The sequence below is a fragment of the Daldinia caldariorum genome (assembly GCF_022478825.1).
Source record: "Daldinia caldariorum strain CBS 122874 unplaced genomic scaffold F4812scaffold_11, whole genome shotgun sequence".
NCBI classification, from domain to species: domain Eukaryota; kingdom Fungi; phylum Ascomycota; class Sordariomycetes; order Xylariales; family Hypoxylaceae; genus Daldinia; species Daldinia caldariorum.
In genome coordinates, this window is record NW_025953047.1 from 482252 (window position 1) to 497380 (window position 15129).

General features: G+C 46.8%; 5 protein-coding genes across 5 annotated transcripts; 1 reads left to right on the top strand and 4 right to left on the bottom strand.

The window, feature by feature from the left end:
* Positions 1-2: 2 nt before the first annotated feature.
* F4812DRAFT_432660 (SacI homology domain-containing protein) lies at positions 3-4938 on the bottom strand. The gene is made up of 5 exons (XM_047934551.1): positions 2593-4938; positions 2002-2537; positions 1832-1941; positions 1670-1779; positions 3-1614 (listed from the first exon to the last, which is right to left on the bottom strand). The coding sequence occupies exons 1-5, from the start codon at positions 4512-4514 to the stop codon at positions 312-314; spliced, it is 3981 nt and encodes a 1326-aa protein (XP_047789062.1). The 5' UTR covers positions 4515-4938; the 3' UTR covers positions 3-311.
* A 1290-nt stretch (positions 4939-6228) lies between these two features.
* F4812DRAFT_460308 (14-3-3 family protein) lies at positions 6229-7475 on the bottom strand (the record flags this gene model as incomplete). Its single annotated transcript, XM_047937676.1, has 5 exons — positions 6229-6582; positions 6650-6737; positions 6810-7163; positions 7280-7287; positions 7464-7475. The coding sequence occupies 5 exons, from the start codon at positions 7473-7475 to the stop codon at positions 6229-6231; spliced, it is 816 nt and encodes a 271-aa protein (XP_047789063.1).
* A 1723-nt stretch (positions 7476-9198) lies between these two features.
* F4812DRAFT_64615 (alpha/beta-hydrolase) lies at positions 9199-11453 on the bottom strand. The gene has a single exon (XM_047939268.1). It carries the CDS (start codon positions 10894-10896, stop codon positions 9673-9675), a length of 1224 nt encoding a protein of 407 aa, XP_047789064.1. The 5' UTR covers positions 10897-11453; the 3' UTR covers positions 9199-9672.
* An 87-nt stretch (positions 11454-11540) lies between these two features.
* F4812DRAFT_432666 (uncharacterized protein) lies at positions 11541-12658 on the bottom strand. Its single transcript, XM_047934552.1, has 2 exons — positions 12093-12658; positions 11541-12000 (listed from the first exon to the last, which is right to left on the bottom strand). Exons 1-2 carry the CDS (start codon positions 12434-12436, stop codon positions 11856-11858), a joined length of 489 nt encoding a protein of 162 aa, XP_047789065.1. The 5' UTR covers positions 12437-12658; the 3' UTR covers positions 11541-11855.
* Positions 12659-13493: 835 nt separating this feature from the next.
* F4812DRAFT_64825 (uncharacterized protein) lies at positions 13494-14761 on the top strand. Its single transcript, XM_047939269.1, has 5 exons — positions 13494-13847; positions 13906-13978; positions 14037-14368; positions 14439-14637; positions 14735-14761. The coding sequence occupies exons 1-4, from the start codon at positions 13695-13697 to the stop codon at positions 14565-14567; spliced, it is 687 nt and encodes a 228-aa protein (XP_047789066.1). The 5' UTR covers positions 13494-13694; the 3' UTR covers positions 14568-14637; positions 14735-14761.
* The last annotated feature ends 368 nt before the right edge of the window (positions 14762-15129 follow it).

Sequence of the window (15129 nt, forward strand, 5' to 3'; positions counted from 1 at the left end):
GCTTTAATTATACGAGATATATGGGGTTGTTTTATTGACATCTCCATGTAGTTACCGGTATTCTACCTACTATATAATATAATATATAACTACACTATAACTACCAACAAGTTAACAATATCACAATAATCTCAAACTGGCATATAAGTGAAAAAAGACAAAAGACAAGACTTTTATCTTAGGTAGTCTCATAGTCGAGACTTCTATATACTAGTCTAACTATAATCCTCCCAACGCCGCAAACGCCATGCTGTATTGAAATTTGACAACCCAGTACAAGTCTACAAGCGATGGGGTTTAAAAAAATTTAACTAGCTCGGCTTCAACGTATCCCATCCGTTCACGTCAACACCGTCATCGCCGCCCAGGAGATCAACCGTAGTTTCCTTCGTTTCCGGGCGTGGCGGCTGCACATGTTGCGGCTGTGGTTGCGGGCGCGTCGGCAAGGCAGGCTTGCGTTCTATTGCGGCTAGCCCGGGTAATGGAACGCGGGCCGGTGTCCCAGCAGGATGTCCATTAGAGGTAATAGGTTCTAGATGAGATGAAGGAGCCACGGTTTTATACATTCCTCCCGTCAATGCTCCAGATCTACTAGCTTCGAGTCTAGCTGTCAAATTGGAGACAGCATTGGAAGTTTTGCGTGGGATGGGCGGCTTCGGCGTTTGCTGCTCTACAGGCGAGCCGGAGCCTCCAGTTTCGGGGAGTACTGGACTAGTTGTTGGAGAGGTAGACATGAGGTGAACTGGTTTCCTTGCTACGGGCGGGGGCGCTTTAGACTTGATTGACGCTTGGGATGAGGAGGCCGTCGGCATTAATGGCTGCTGCAACCTGTTAGACGTTGGTTCCTGCAATATAGACTGTGCGATTAACGAAGCGGACGGCTGAGATGGCTGTACAACGCCTGTAGACGTCTGCCTTCTAGGCGGCGGCGGCGGCGGAGGCTCGTTCCTATGCATGGGCATCTGCTCGTCAAGCAAGCTGACTTGGCCGAATTTAACAGGCAATGTTGCTGGGTCGAACGGTGGCGGCAACTTCCTAGGCGAAGAGTTCGATGCTGCAGATGACGAGAGAAGTGTGGAGTGGTTGATATGCTCATACGGAGAACTAGAGATGCTAGAAAATGACGAAAGTCTTGAATTAGACCTGGGGATCGCAACCCAGTCAGGTTCTTCGGTTGGAGAAAATGGATTTGAGGGACGGTTAGGGTTCAATATCATAGCGGAATTATCACGATTGCCGTTGTTAGACTTAGGCGGACCAACCGTAGACTTTGCCCTCATTCCGTTCTCGAGCCACCATTTTTGTCGATCTGAGCTTGCTGGAGGTAGACCTGGTTCGATGGGATCATAACCGATAAGATCTTCATCGTCTTCGGAGTCGTCACTAATTAAACTGCCAGCCGTGTGGCCAACCTCAGCTTTGCGACGCTCGTACAGTTCCTGGCTGATCTGTTCTCGAAGTGCTTCGTCTATAATGCTGACCGTACATTGAAACGTAGCATATACCGGACGGTGGTCGGAGAAGCGCAAAGAGGCACAGTTATACGACAGTTGTCTTATATTAGTACCTTTCCTTAAGATACGATCTGTCCATGCAGGAATACGGGCCTTTTCACTATTCTCTTATTAGCCAAATTCATAGAAGTTACCGTTATATTATAGATACTTACGATGTATCATATCTGTCGGTTCCAACGTCAAATTTGTAAGTTGGCATGAAAGTAATTCTAGCCTCTGAATAATATGGAAAGGCGAGACCGGCAACCATTTGGAGGTTTAACTGGGAAATATTAGCAACTGTCTGTTCCTTTAGTGTAGTGGTATAGTCATACCTGGTCATTTTCATAGAGTCTCTCTAGGTCCTTCTTCTGAATCAAATCCATAACCCTTTCGTGTGATAGTCCGATGCGGTAATTAAAGTCACCAAGCCAGATGACCGTGTCTACAGACAATATGTTAATAAGAACCAGTGTACCATATTCATAGGTACCGATCGACTTACCATGATCGTCAATACGCCTATTTCTTTGGAATCGTAATCCATGATGGATAGTAGCGTAATCCTTATTCCTCTCGTCATAATTAGCGAATCCGGCAGCCAGGTGGGCTGTTACAAAACATAATTGTGTGTTCGCATATTCCATCCTGATTGCAACCGCGCCTTTGTTTCCTGCTATTCCGGACATTCCTGTCTTCTTGACACTTCCCTCGACATTCTTTATTTTAGGAAGCGATGATGCCTTTACGAAGATACACAAGGCCGCGCCGACGAGCTGTCCACTGCGAAGCAAAACATACCTCTCGCCTCCTAGTTGCTTAGCACGGTTGTTTAGTGTCCTCTTAATAGCTCTCTCCCATAACTGCTTCCGACGGGGATCGCTATTCATGATCTGTTGCGCGCTCAACTCTACAATCTCCTGGAAACCGACAGCCATGATCTCAGGCTGCATCGAACCGAGCTCCTGAGGGCAAAGCCAAGGAGACAAATCCTCGTCAATGCCATTAGTACGACCGTTTAGATTAAATGTCCCGACCCACCTGTGTACAGTTAGTTTAATGATATCAAGATGCAGTAATGTATCCCAAGACTCACATGGTAATATTTTCATTTGACGAATACTCAGCACCGCGCTTGCTGAGTTCACCAGATACGAAGTCGCTGATAGGGTCGAAGAGATGCACAGGAGCTTGGCCAACCAATCGTCCCAAGAGCATATCGATCGTGTTTTGCCTTGCCTTGTCGGCAAAATTGTTAATGTAGAGCCTCGTTGCGCTTTTTCGAACGTCCGCGAACGCCCCAGCTAGAGACATCTTACCGTGTCTTGTGAAAGAGGATTTGAGAGCCCCTGTTCCAGCATATATCCTAGAAAGGGCGTCACCATTGTCGGCCCACAGAGTAGAATGCCGCACCCAGAAATCTGAAGCGGCGTATTCTCCGCGGTGATTTAAGAAAGATTCAACAGCCATCTGTGATATCAACGTCTGGATCAGATTGGTCCTGTCTAAGCAGTCTAGACAGTTTGTCCGGAAGACTCCTTCTTGCTGAAGCACGACAACCATTCTTTGGTGGCCTGCCGGTTCGTTCGCATCGACCATGTCATCGGTGAGTTCGGCGAGGTAATACGCGAATCCGTCGGCGGAATGGTCGATATATCGACGAATTTCTCGGGCAGCTTCGTATCCCGCAGCCTTGGTCTCCATATGGAAATCGTAATCCGTCTCTCGTAGTAGAGCATGGTCAGCAGATTGCTTTTCACCTGCACGACTAAGCGAGCAATGCTCCAACCCATAGTGAAATAGATGCGTCAGCTCTGCCTCGCCCGGTTTTGTTGCGCTAAGCAGATTAACAATGTGTACTGCACCATAGGATTGTTCTAGATCCTCGAAGTGTTTGTCAAAGGCTGGTTGCGTCCCGTCAGCTGAACGGGTGATAGTTATCTTCTGCTGACCTGGAATGAGCCCTGGAGTCTGCTCCCAGAACACTGGTACCGAGCCGCGGACTTGCGCATACGAAAAGAGAACACCAGAAGGACTCCAATAAATGGTTTCCGTCTCGACGAAGTTGGCCACGTGTCCATCATCGTCGATACCTCGACTGTTGAAGCGAGTGCCAGCTCGCTTACATGAGAGACGGGAAATAACCGTGAGAAAGGAGGGGAGGCCAGACCTGCCATACCTCAGAGGCGCTGCGCTCTGAGGGATTGTCATGGTTGAACAGAATCCTCTAATAGCGGATGTTAAAATCCTCGAAGCATCGAGGGCTTCCCGTTCATGTGCCAAGAGCCGAGATCTAAACTGAACCAGAGGACTAATCATGAAATAGTTCCATAGAAACGAATCGTCAAAATTATCAATATCGAACGTGTCCGAATCTATGGGCCTGTCTTGAAGCCTGTTGGTCAGATCAAAGTCTGTACTGTAATAGAAACTACCATTGCTCAACAGCTTCTGTAACTCCTGATAGGGATATTCTATTTCGCCATCCCGCCGACCGAGGTTTTGGCCATACGGTGCCATAGAGTCCGATAGTTCACTATCGTACGTGTTTAGGGACACAACATTATCGTACTCGGAGCTATTGAGGCAGAAGAAATCGACACTCGCAATCTTCTCGACCGTTTCCCCCGGTCGCACCGTCGCAACGCGTAACGCCTGAGTGATTACACATAGGAATACGTCCTGGTTTATAGATATAAGGCCTAAGGTTCCGTAGATCGGTCGGGCAGTAAGGGGTCTAAACTCGCTAAGCAGCTGCTTAGTATTAGAAGTGAACTCGACCATGCACTTAGACACGGGGCCGTCCCCGGCAGCCCGGGGCCGTGCTGACGGGACGGAGGCGAGCGAGCCATTTGCGATTGCCTCGCTCGTGGTAGGGCTATATCGGAAGATCAGGGCATGTGTCGGTGTCGCAATGGCAATAGCTCGGTGAGGATACTCGCGGAGGAGTAGCTGGCTGGACTTCTCAGCCGACGGAGTTGTAGCGACATTTCGAGTTGCGGAAGAATACTGATCCATGCTGAACTAACAGGACAGCAGGATAGAAGGAAGACGACAACAACAGTATCGAAAAGTAGCACATGCTACCATGGAAAGTTTAAGATTTAAACAGTTGAGCGAAGAAGTAAAAAAACAAAGTCCGAGGAGACATCCATATGTTTTTGAGTTACGAGTTTGTTTAAATGCATGAAGCACATGCGCTTTTGGAGAGAGTTATTGCAGAGTTGATAGTTGAAAGTTGAAAGTTGAAAGTTGGCCCTGTCGGCCCTGTGACGTTGGCCTTCGGCTTTTCCCAGGATCAGCCCTGCGAATTGATGGATTAAATTGGTTTAAATTCTGTTGTGGAGAAAGGGCCACTTATCTTTTTAGATATTTTCCAATAGGAAAAGAGAACCTAGTCTTGGGTGGGGAGGTCCTGCTGTATTGGCTTGTACTCGTGAGGCTGAAAGCACCTAAAATACGCAGTAGGCAGTGAGCTGCAACGCTGTATTTCACGTGAGATAAGCCAACTGTATGTCCAACATTTAGGTACCTCTGGTATTGTAGGTAACAGGCACCTAAACTAGGTACCTAGGTATTATAATCATAGCTCCGTCGGAATAACCGTCAAGTTCCAGTTTTCGTGATAGGTATAGTATTTCAAGCAAATAACCCTTTGCTTTACTTATATGGGTAATCATGTACCTATACAAAATACCTGGGTATGGCATACCTATAGTGAAGCACATGTAAGAATGGTCGTCCAACTAAAGACGAAAACTCGAGCTACATTACTAGAGCTGTTACTAGGGGGTAGGGGGTTACTACAATAACTCGAGAAAGATACCTCCTACCTACCTAGGTAGGTATACAGCCCTACCATTACGTACTATTACTATCGAATCACGAGTCACGTATCTACTAGCAACTATAATTAAAGGGAAACAAGTCAAGGCTTTACAAAGCACACGAGATCTAGTTAGGTAAATGCGAAAGGGCCTGGTATACTTCAGGGTTAATTTTTGCTTTTTTAATTTCTGATATCGGGGCATACGCATTGCGTTGGATGTGGATTCGGGGGTAATTGATCAATGCAGTAGTAAACACATGCATCAAAGCAGAAATCCAGCCTAATTAAGTATCGCAGTCTGTTCAAGCCGAGCCGTTGACATGCAAAGCAAAGCAGAGCTAAGCTTTGCCTCTCCGGTCGATGAATCAAGGCATGGATCGTTTCGCAATTCCCACCCGAGAGCGGACCCGTAAACTACCTAATCTTTCCCGATAATACGTAAAAGGACCGGTGTACAAGGTCGACTTTAGGGGATGATGTTGCAATGGGTGATGATCAAAGAAAAAAACGTGAGATATCTGATCTCAAAAAAACCACAAAAAAACAAACAGGGGAAACGTGTATGAAACCGTCCACACGACCACCAACGAGCCCTCGCCGCCCCTATACAGGTAGAGGTAGTTGAAATACAGCCATAGTTGTGGAAAAAGTTATCGCATTGCCAAGTAGCGGGCCCTACTTTAAAAAGCAGCCTCTTACTGACGTATCCTCGAGTGAAGACCGACATTCTGCTCATATTTAGCTCCCGCCTCAAAAACAGACGCCCTCTTTTTTTTTACCGTCCTCCCCAACCGATGCTACAAATCTTTGCCAATATGGGTATCGACGGAACTCTGGCCCTTCAGAAGTATTACAGAATATGCATGTTCAGTTGAGGCAAGGAGGTCATCCATAAAAGGCAATCTAAGACTCGGTAGGAGCAGGGGCATCCTCCTTAGGCTTCTCAGCCTCCTCGGCGGGCTTGTCTTCCTTAGCAGCCTCTTGGGCACCTGTACCCTCGCCCTCGGCGCTCTCCGACGAAGTCCACAGGGTCAGGTTGTCACGGAGCAGCTGCATGATAAGAGTGCTGTCACGGTAAGACTCCTCAGACAACGAGTCAAGCTCGGCGATAGCATCGTCGAAGGCCTGCTTGGCGAGATGGCAAGCACGATCGGGCGAGTTGAGGATCTCGTAGTAGAACACGGAGAAGTTGAGGGCAAGACCGAGACGGATGGGATGCGTCGGGGTGAGCTCAGTCTGTGCAACGTCGGTGGCGCTCTAAAAACGGGAGACGTAAGGTTAGATAAAGCCTTTATAGTAGAAGGGCCATAACTTAAAAACTCACCTTGTAAGCCTCGTGGGCGGCAGTAGCAGCGACCTTTCGCTTCTCGCCAGACGCGAACTCGGCCAAGTAGCGGTGATAATCACCCTTCCTATGTGGGGCAAATCAAACATTAGTATGTGGCTATCATACGAAACTACGTCGCAATGAAAAGGTTACGAACATCTTGTGATAGAAGACCTTGGACTCGCCGGTGGCGGCGTTAGGGATCAAGCTCTCGTCCAGGACGTCCAAAACATCTTGGCAAACCTTCTCGAGCTCGGTCTCGATCTTGTTTCGGTAGTCGCGGATAGTGGAGACGTGCTTGTCAGAGCCCTTGGACTCCTCCTTCTGCTCGATCGACGAGATGATTCTCCAAGAGGCACGTCGGGTACCGACCACGTTCTTGTAGGCAACGGAGAGAAGGTTGCGCTCGTCAACGGAGAGCTCACCACCAAGCTTAGCAACCTCCTTCATGTAGGTAACCATCTCATCGTAACGCTCGGCCTGCTCGCAGAGGCGGGCCAGGAAAGTCTTGCTGTTAAATGATGCTGGTTAGCGGCTTTCATTCCCCTCGGTACACGAAAAGGCGGCATCAAGTATGAACAAGATACGGCGGGGAAGGGGAGGGGAGGGAGGGTGTGCGGTACGAACCTTTCACGCTACAAGGGAAAAAAAGTAATGTTAGCACAATCCATCATCCATAGAATGGCAAAGTAAGGATATAACTCAAGGCTACACAGCGGTGCGCGGGCGCGGCGGAGGCGAATAGCAGCGTTGCCCAAGACAAGGCAGACTTGGGGAGTGGGAAAGGGGAGTCGAAGTATTGAAAACTTACCTCAGTAGTCATCTTGGGCGGTTTGAGGGAGAGATTACGAGCCTAGAGGCAATAGAAGAAGAAAATATTAGGATTGAAAATTGAGGAATGAAGTGTTTGGGTGCAGGATTGAAGAAGTTTTGGTGAACAGGGAAAGGACGGGATTGTTTACAGGTACGTCAAGTTTGAAGGATGTTGAAAATCGACGAGGTTTAAGGTGCGGGAGGAGAAATCAGTAAATGCGGCCAGGGCTGCCAAGGTTCCAAAATTGCGCCTGAGTCTCCAACTTTTGGCACCTGGCTTGTGCGAGAAATGCGAGAAATGGTACTTTGGTACCACAAAGTGCCTAACGTTCCACTCACTTCCACTAAATACCTTTAGATAGGTACCTAGCGTCTGGTCCAGTAAATGGAAGTAAGGTTGTGCTACCGTACCTTTCTATCTTTTCCAGTCTATCTTTTCCAGGGCTTACTTGCCCCTCATTGCCTTGTTCGGCCTGGAATCTTCTCTCGATATCTGACGCCTTATCAAGTACCTAGGTACATCCATACAGTTGGAACATCACCTATACATGAAATACTTAGGTACATACTTCCAGTGCATCAACAAATCAACAAACAATAATAAATATCAAGACCGCGAATAATACATAGGAGGTAGTCATCAAGAGAACCTACCTAACCTAACCTAACCTAATCTACCATACGGGAGCTAATCCGCTAACGTAGAATTATTGTAAATTAGTATCGACGTTAGCATGATTAATAACCCCAATGATTCTCTATTTGTTCCCTCTCTCGTTCATATTATTTTGGTATTAAATTCATTCAAGATTACACGATAGGCAGCCTGCCTTTTCCCCACTATCGTCCGCCTCAACCCTTAGAAGGAAAATAACTGGTCCACTTGGAAGAGAAAAAAAAAAACTATGAAAGATACCTCATAAGATACCTAGCCTCCTGTCAGTGACCTGACCTCCTATCCGTAGAAGTTTGACCTAACTAAGCATTCCCAATAAACAACCTACGGAAATTATCTACTATTAAAAGAAGAAACGCACGATGCGATTGTCTCATCCCCCAAGAAAAAAAAAGATATCAGCCAACTTCGCGTAGAATGTTCTACCGATGATCTCTGGCAGATGCTGACTCTCATTTCTGCCGCAGCGTTTCTTGCGCGAGTCGGCAACGGAATGAGACGAGAAAAGGGGGACGCGAACGTCGAGCGAGACCTCCCGAATAGGTATCTCACAATCAGTCAGCAAAAGCCACCCCCAAATCATTACCGTTCTATTACAGGACAACTCGTGATCATGTTATTAGTTTTGTATAAGATGTCCTAGTCACTACTACCTCTATTCTCTATGTGCTATCCTTATTAGAAGGCATCAGTCCTAAAGGGCATCAGACGGCAGCAGACGAATAGGAGAAACTATTGTAATATACCAGGACCCAGACCCCAGTACAGGGTCTTATCATCGTGTGGTCCGTCGGTCCCATGCGTTGTCATCACTTTCCTAAAGCTAGTTGGTCCTGGCTGAGCTGGCACCCTTTTCCTCCAGTCACGAGTTCCCTTTTTCCTCTCCCACAGAGAAAGTCAATCCCACGCGGTTAAGCGCGGTCAGTTCGAAATAGCCCTGTCACGAGCCGTTCGACACATTCTCCATCCCACACACAGAACTTCAAAGTTCACCGTACTGTTGATGCCAAGACATCATGACCTCTGAACCCACTCCGTCGGGTTTTCTTCACCGTACTCCGTAACCTCATAATGGGTATTACATGTGAACATCTTTCCAGCCTATACTATTTTCAAGGTCTGATTATACGCATGTAACCCCTGAACCAGGAATTGTGATCATTGCCGTACTTGGTAACCCCATAGATCAAGCGGCTCAGGAAATCCATCGCTTAATAAACCTTTAAATCTTAACCTAAGTGCCTATCTGCACCGCAATTTCGACATATCCAACTGTAATTATCTGTTTGCCCCTATTCATCAGGGTCCGTCTATGCGTTAAAGATTTAAAAATTACAACAAGTTACATGTACTAGACATTACTTTCAGACTATAGAGGTAATTTTAGTCAACTTTTTTTTTCCTGGTCGCATTAACGATTTTTAACTCCCTATGCTCCATCAGCGTATCAAATTGAGGCGCTAGAATAAACCCGATTCTCATCTCGGATTTCGGATTAAACAAAGCGTGTTACCCATTTGTGACTCATAGCTCATAGCTCGTCACTGGTAGTGAAATTAGGATATTTGTCCCTGTCCCAATCAATAGGATCTCCCCCGGGGACACACAAACCCAATCTCCAGAAGTAATCTCGATGCGCGAAGAACAGTTGCCACAATTTGAACCGGCTAGGAATATCCCAGAGCCCTTCAGTCCACATGGCAATGTCTTGTCCTTGTTCTTTAGCTAGCGCTTGGCCAACCGTCCTAAGCGGCTCCCCAACCGAACCAGCGATGCATTTAGAGTCCTCGTCCCCCACGCACACCCGAATATCCGAAGGTTCAGGAGGTAGACTGGATTTGGTAATGAAAAGTTCACCGGCGTGAGATCTGTATCCCCATTCCGATAGTGGTAGCAACGGTACGGGATCATCCACATGTGTTACGCGCCGATATGTTTGTGCTTCATTTTGCGCCCCTTTGCCGCCAAGATCGAAAACAGAATCAAGGTATTTAACAAATCCTTCATTCCCAACACGCGGCTCGCCGAAAGTTGTTACAACGATGTTATCCCGGCCAGAAACGACTTTGAGCTCCAACGCGGCGAGGGCAGCAACGGCGCCACCGAGGCTGTGACCGACAAGGTAAATCGGGTAGGAGGGGTATTGCTCAAGCAATGGCTTAAGTGCTGGTAGAACGACGGCGCGAGCTATGTTCCAGGACGCCAAAAACCCCATATGAACCGTGCAATTCTTGCAGGTATGCTCTGGTTCTTTAGGCGGTTTAGATCCACCTTGGTCTGGCGATGGATAGGGGACGTATTCCTGAGGAATCGTGCTCAGGTCTATGATGGTATTCGTAATACTGTAGGTACCACGAAACGCGACAACGATTGCCCCCTGCTTCTTTGTATCGGCGATGCCGCCGTCGTTGCCACTCAGCATCGATGTCGTCCCGTGATCTACAGCAATATAGCCACAGCTATCGCTCATCAAAACCCCGGTGTTCCATGTTGTCACAAGCTCTAGAGTTGGGAATTCCTTGCATCGGGACGCGCAGGAGAATGGCTGTGTGATACCAGTGGTGCCGACGCAGTACGTTATGTCGACCAAGCGCGAGAGACGCTCGAGCGATGCAAAGAGACCAGTTGAGATGTGACCAGGGGTCGTAGCATCATTCTGTCCTCGAAGAGGGTTCTGATCCCCCACGGGAGTTCCTGCCGCGATAGTGGCTGCCAGGTACAATAACCACGAAGAAGTTAACATGGTATACAACATGCTACAAGGCAAGTTTAGTGAAGGTTTAAAGTCCGTAACATCAAGATCTTTTGCTTGATAGGTCGATGTTGAGGATAGCCATGTCCTAGAGAAGGCAGGCCTTGAAGTCAACAACAAGAGGAAATTGAATAAGAAGATGAGTCGCGTATTAGGTATTATATAAATTGATGCAAGTTTAAAGTACGTGGTTGACGTTGTGCTGGCCCAATAAACATGACGCCAATGCTTTCAGTACTTGCAGTACTTTCAGCAGGGTCTGATTCATGGAATCGGGCACGTGCTATTTTAAAGTTAAAGATGGTTCAAAAGGCATAAAGTTGGAAGAAGTTGATAAATGAGACGACCGGGACGACCTCAGGTCCATTCCCTTGTTTTCATGACGATTTGGCTATTGCTTTTGGAGCTCACCTGCCCAATTTAATGCATACACGGCTCTTAATATGTCTGGGAAATGGCGAGGTAGGTGAGCATTGTGACCAATAGGAAGCTGCTATCTCTTAACGGCATACCGGCAGTACCAGGCTAGGTAGGTACTGTACCAGCAGTTGGTAACGCGGGGTATAGGTACCGTTCTAGGACGTTACTGGTATAGGATTTACATGCATAGTAAGTAGAACCGGTATATACCTACATGTAAGCACGAAGTCATGCTATTCCTCTATTGTCCTAATATAGGTAATACGTCAATTCTCAAACTAACACAAGTGGTGAGAATCTTGATTGAGCCTCGATTAATTAAACAAATTAAGCATTGAACAAGTGGTTTTTTTTTTTTTATCTAACCCTTGAATACCGTTTGATATAGGAATATCCGATTAAACCCTACGTCCAATCCATCTCGTTCACAAATAATTATATTTCCTCGGCTCCAACCACAAATTCATGCGATAATTACGTCTCCTAGGTAAACAATACCAACTTCCCATTTTACCCCTTGACTGTCCGTCTCTTACTGACGCTCAGCTGGAAGACGGTGGTACGGGTTGAAGGCTGTCGAAATCTCCCACAATGGGAGATTGCTTGGCTACACAGGTAGTTCCCGTAGTAGAATTCGTGCATGCCATATCCGGTGCGATGAGACCAGCCGCCTCAAATTGAGGAACACTACATCTCGTTAGCCATCTTCGTATTGTTATTGTTATTGCTATTGCGTTGGATAGTGACCCGACACAGGGGTCATCTCATCGTCTACTTACTTCCCAGGACACGCAGCTTCGATCAGAGTTAAACCTGCTATACCGGTCGTCTGGTAAATGAATTCGACGTTTGAGTCGTCACACGGCCATCGGTTGGAGCCGTGAAGCTTCGAGGTCGAGTTACGGCTGCAGCTGGTATTAATACCAGTACTCGGATCATCAAAAATGAATGAGGTACAGTTTTTGGCGCTGTCGAATCTGTCCGTGTAGATTGTGAAGTTGGAAACGGTATAATTGGCCGGGAATATGCAGTCGGTGGCTTTGAGACTCGTAGGGACAGCATACATCAAGGCCTTCGAAGCGGCCGGCACAGCCAAAAGCCCCAGCAGTGTAACGGTATGCATTTTGCAATTTTCAGTAGTAGTTTTGGCCTGACCTGGACGATTCCTACCTATGGAAAATATCTTGGGGGTTGTGCCGAGTTTTATTGTTGAGAAATGTTTAGGAGATTATTTCTGATCTTCAAGAATTACGTGGATTCAACGTGCAAGTGCCTTATTTTTAAATCGAATCCTACATTACTATATATATTCTGCCCTTCAAAGGTTACCGAGAGAACCGAGTACGAATTTAGGGAAGTAAGACGGGGGTTGAATGTGTAAGTCATGCTGCAAATCACAACTCAATTAGGCAAACGATTCGCTAGAACTGTACGCTTCAAATCTGCAAGTTGCCGCTGGCAGTTTACTGCCTGTACCCAGCAGACTGGATCTGCAAGGGGCTAGAGGCAAGCAATAAGCACATGCTTTGCCTGATACCATTTTTATAATAGCAGCCGTCTCTGACGACAAACTGGCTAACAGGAGGCAGTAAATGATATTCGCAGTCACACCTTCACTGCTTATTGCTATTACCCATCTATCTATATGTAGAGATATTCTGTTAATTCCAACTGCACATCTACCTTAAGTTAGACTTCAATGGTAGTTAGCAGAAATGGATACTTACATGTGATCTGTTAGGATGCTCAAATACGTCACAGGTGTAAACTACACATAGGTAACCAATGTATTAGAGCCTCGCTACGTCGATATATATTATACCTCTGTTAGGTTCTCTTTCCGGCCGTATGGTTTTATTATTAGGGACCATACAGCGATAAATATCTTGATGCATTTTTTGACCTAGACGTGAGACGAGTCTATTTGGGCTTAATTATAGCTTACACTCGTGACTCGGGAATTTTGTTGTAGAGGCGAATTACCCAAGACCTAGGTATACTCCTTGAATGTTAATGCAAAGTAGTGACTGCTAATAATCAAGGTTAGGTAGGTAAGTAAAGGCTACCTAGGTGCTTATATGTATTATGTAACTTTACAGATGCCGCACATGATGCGCCTACCCGGACCAACTATATTTTAGGGATAATAGTACTAGGTAGGGAGGTACCTACCTAGGTAACCCCGCCATCCCACTTCCAACGTTGACGCGTTCTTCCTGCGGGCCTAAACTAAGGTTCACTTCAACTTCAACTACTTACCTAGTAACTAGTTCTCATCAAAGTATACGCCCGAGTGCATAAGGAGAAACCTATATCTTCTTCCAATGCCTAACATATGATGAGTTAATTTCTCTAGGACTATCCTGGGCCTTCCCTTAAGAATGGACAACATCCACGCACCAACGGTTCCTGCGGGACCCTCATCACGCCCGCTGTCAAATGGAAATGCAAAGCATCTCTCATTTGCTGAACTTCAGGCTAAGAAACTTGATATCGAAGCTGAACTAAAAGCCCTGAGTGGTGTGCTCGACTCGGTCAGTGACCGCTGTCCATACTCACTGTAACATAGGCCCTGACTTGATCTATATATAGCATGGCGTCAATATGGAAACTCCTTTGACCACCGCCGACGGGTTTCCTCGTGCTGATATCGACGTCGCACAAAGTAAGTACTCCTCCCTCTGGGAGAGATGCTTGCAGACTCAGGCTGAACCCTCTTGTAGTACGCACCACCCGAGCTCGAATCATCCACTTAAAAAACGACTACAAAGACCTTCTCAACACGATAGAGAAACATCTCCACGAACACTTTGCGAGCATTCAAGATGCCGACGATGCCGTGCCCGCTTCGGCGGATCGTGCCGAGATGCTAGGCGATTCGATCCCGGAAACTTTAGAGGAGCCTTTTGCGAAAGTGAATAGCGTCGTTGCAGGTAGCCCGGCAGAGTCGGCTGGCCTGAAACCCGGAGACGAAATCCGAAATTTCGGCTACGTTAATAAAAGAAACCACGACGGCCTTAAGAAAGTTGCAGAGTGCGTTCAAGGAAACGAAGGTGTAAGTCGAACCCTGTACAAGCTCGAAGCGTCAAGGCAGAGGTAGGTCATAAGACTAATTATTAACACAGCAAAGGATCTTGGTCAAAGTGACCCGCCGCGTAGACACCAACCGCAAGCAAGAGCTACAGCTGAATTTAACCCCACGGCAAAATTGGGGAGGGAGAGGCCTGTTGGGATGCCATATCCTGCCACTATGAATAATTTCATAATGGCTTTGGCATTTCAAGCGGCATCAAACTATCGGCCCTATCCTATATGTGGATGCTCGTACGTGGCATAATGCGATATCCATCTTTTTCTTTCACTCTACCGAGACAGTGTCGGGCAATTTAAGGGCGTTCCTTATGAGTTAATGGGTTAGTAGGGATGTAACTATATATACCTACCTCCTACCTTAGGTAGATAGGAGGTAATCATGCCAAAAGACATCCAACAGCCAGCCATACAAGTATGATTTGAACTGTGGTTAACCTAAACGATGCCCAGCCTACCTCTCTGCAATGGGGCTGCTAACATAAATCATCGTATTACCAAAATGGTAAAAGCTACCTAAATACACGGCGTGCTTGCCGCAATTCCCTTGGTACGTTAGGTACCTCTTAGGTAGTTGCTTGATGTCCAGCCAAAAATACCTAAGATCACTACCTAACCTAGGTACAGCAAGTAGCCATTCTATTCCATGTTTTAATTCAAATAAGGCGTGCGGCCTGCTAAGATGAGTCAGAGACGCGGAAACGAGAATTCTAAACGGACCTATAA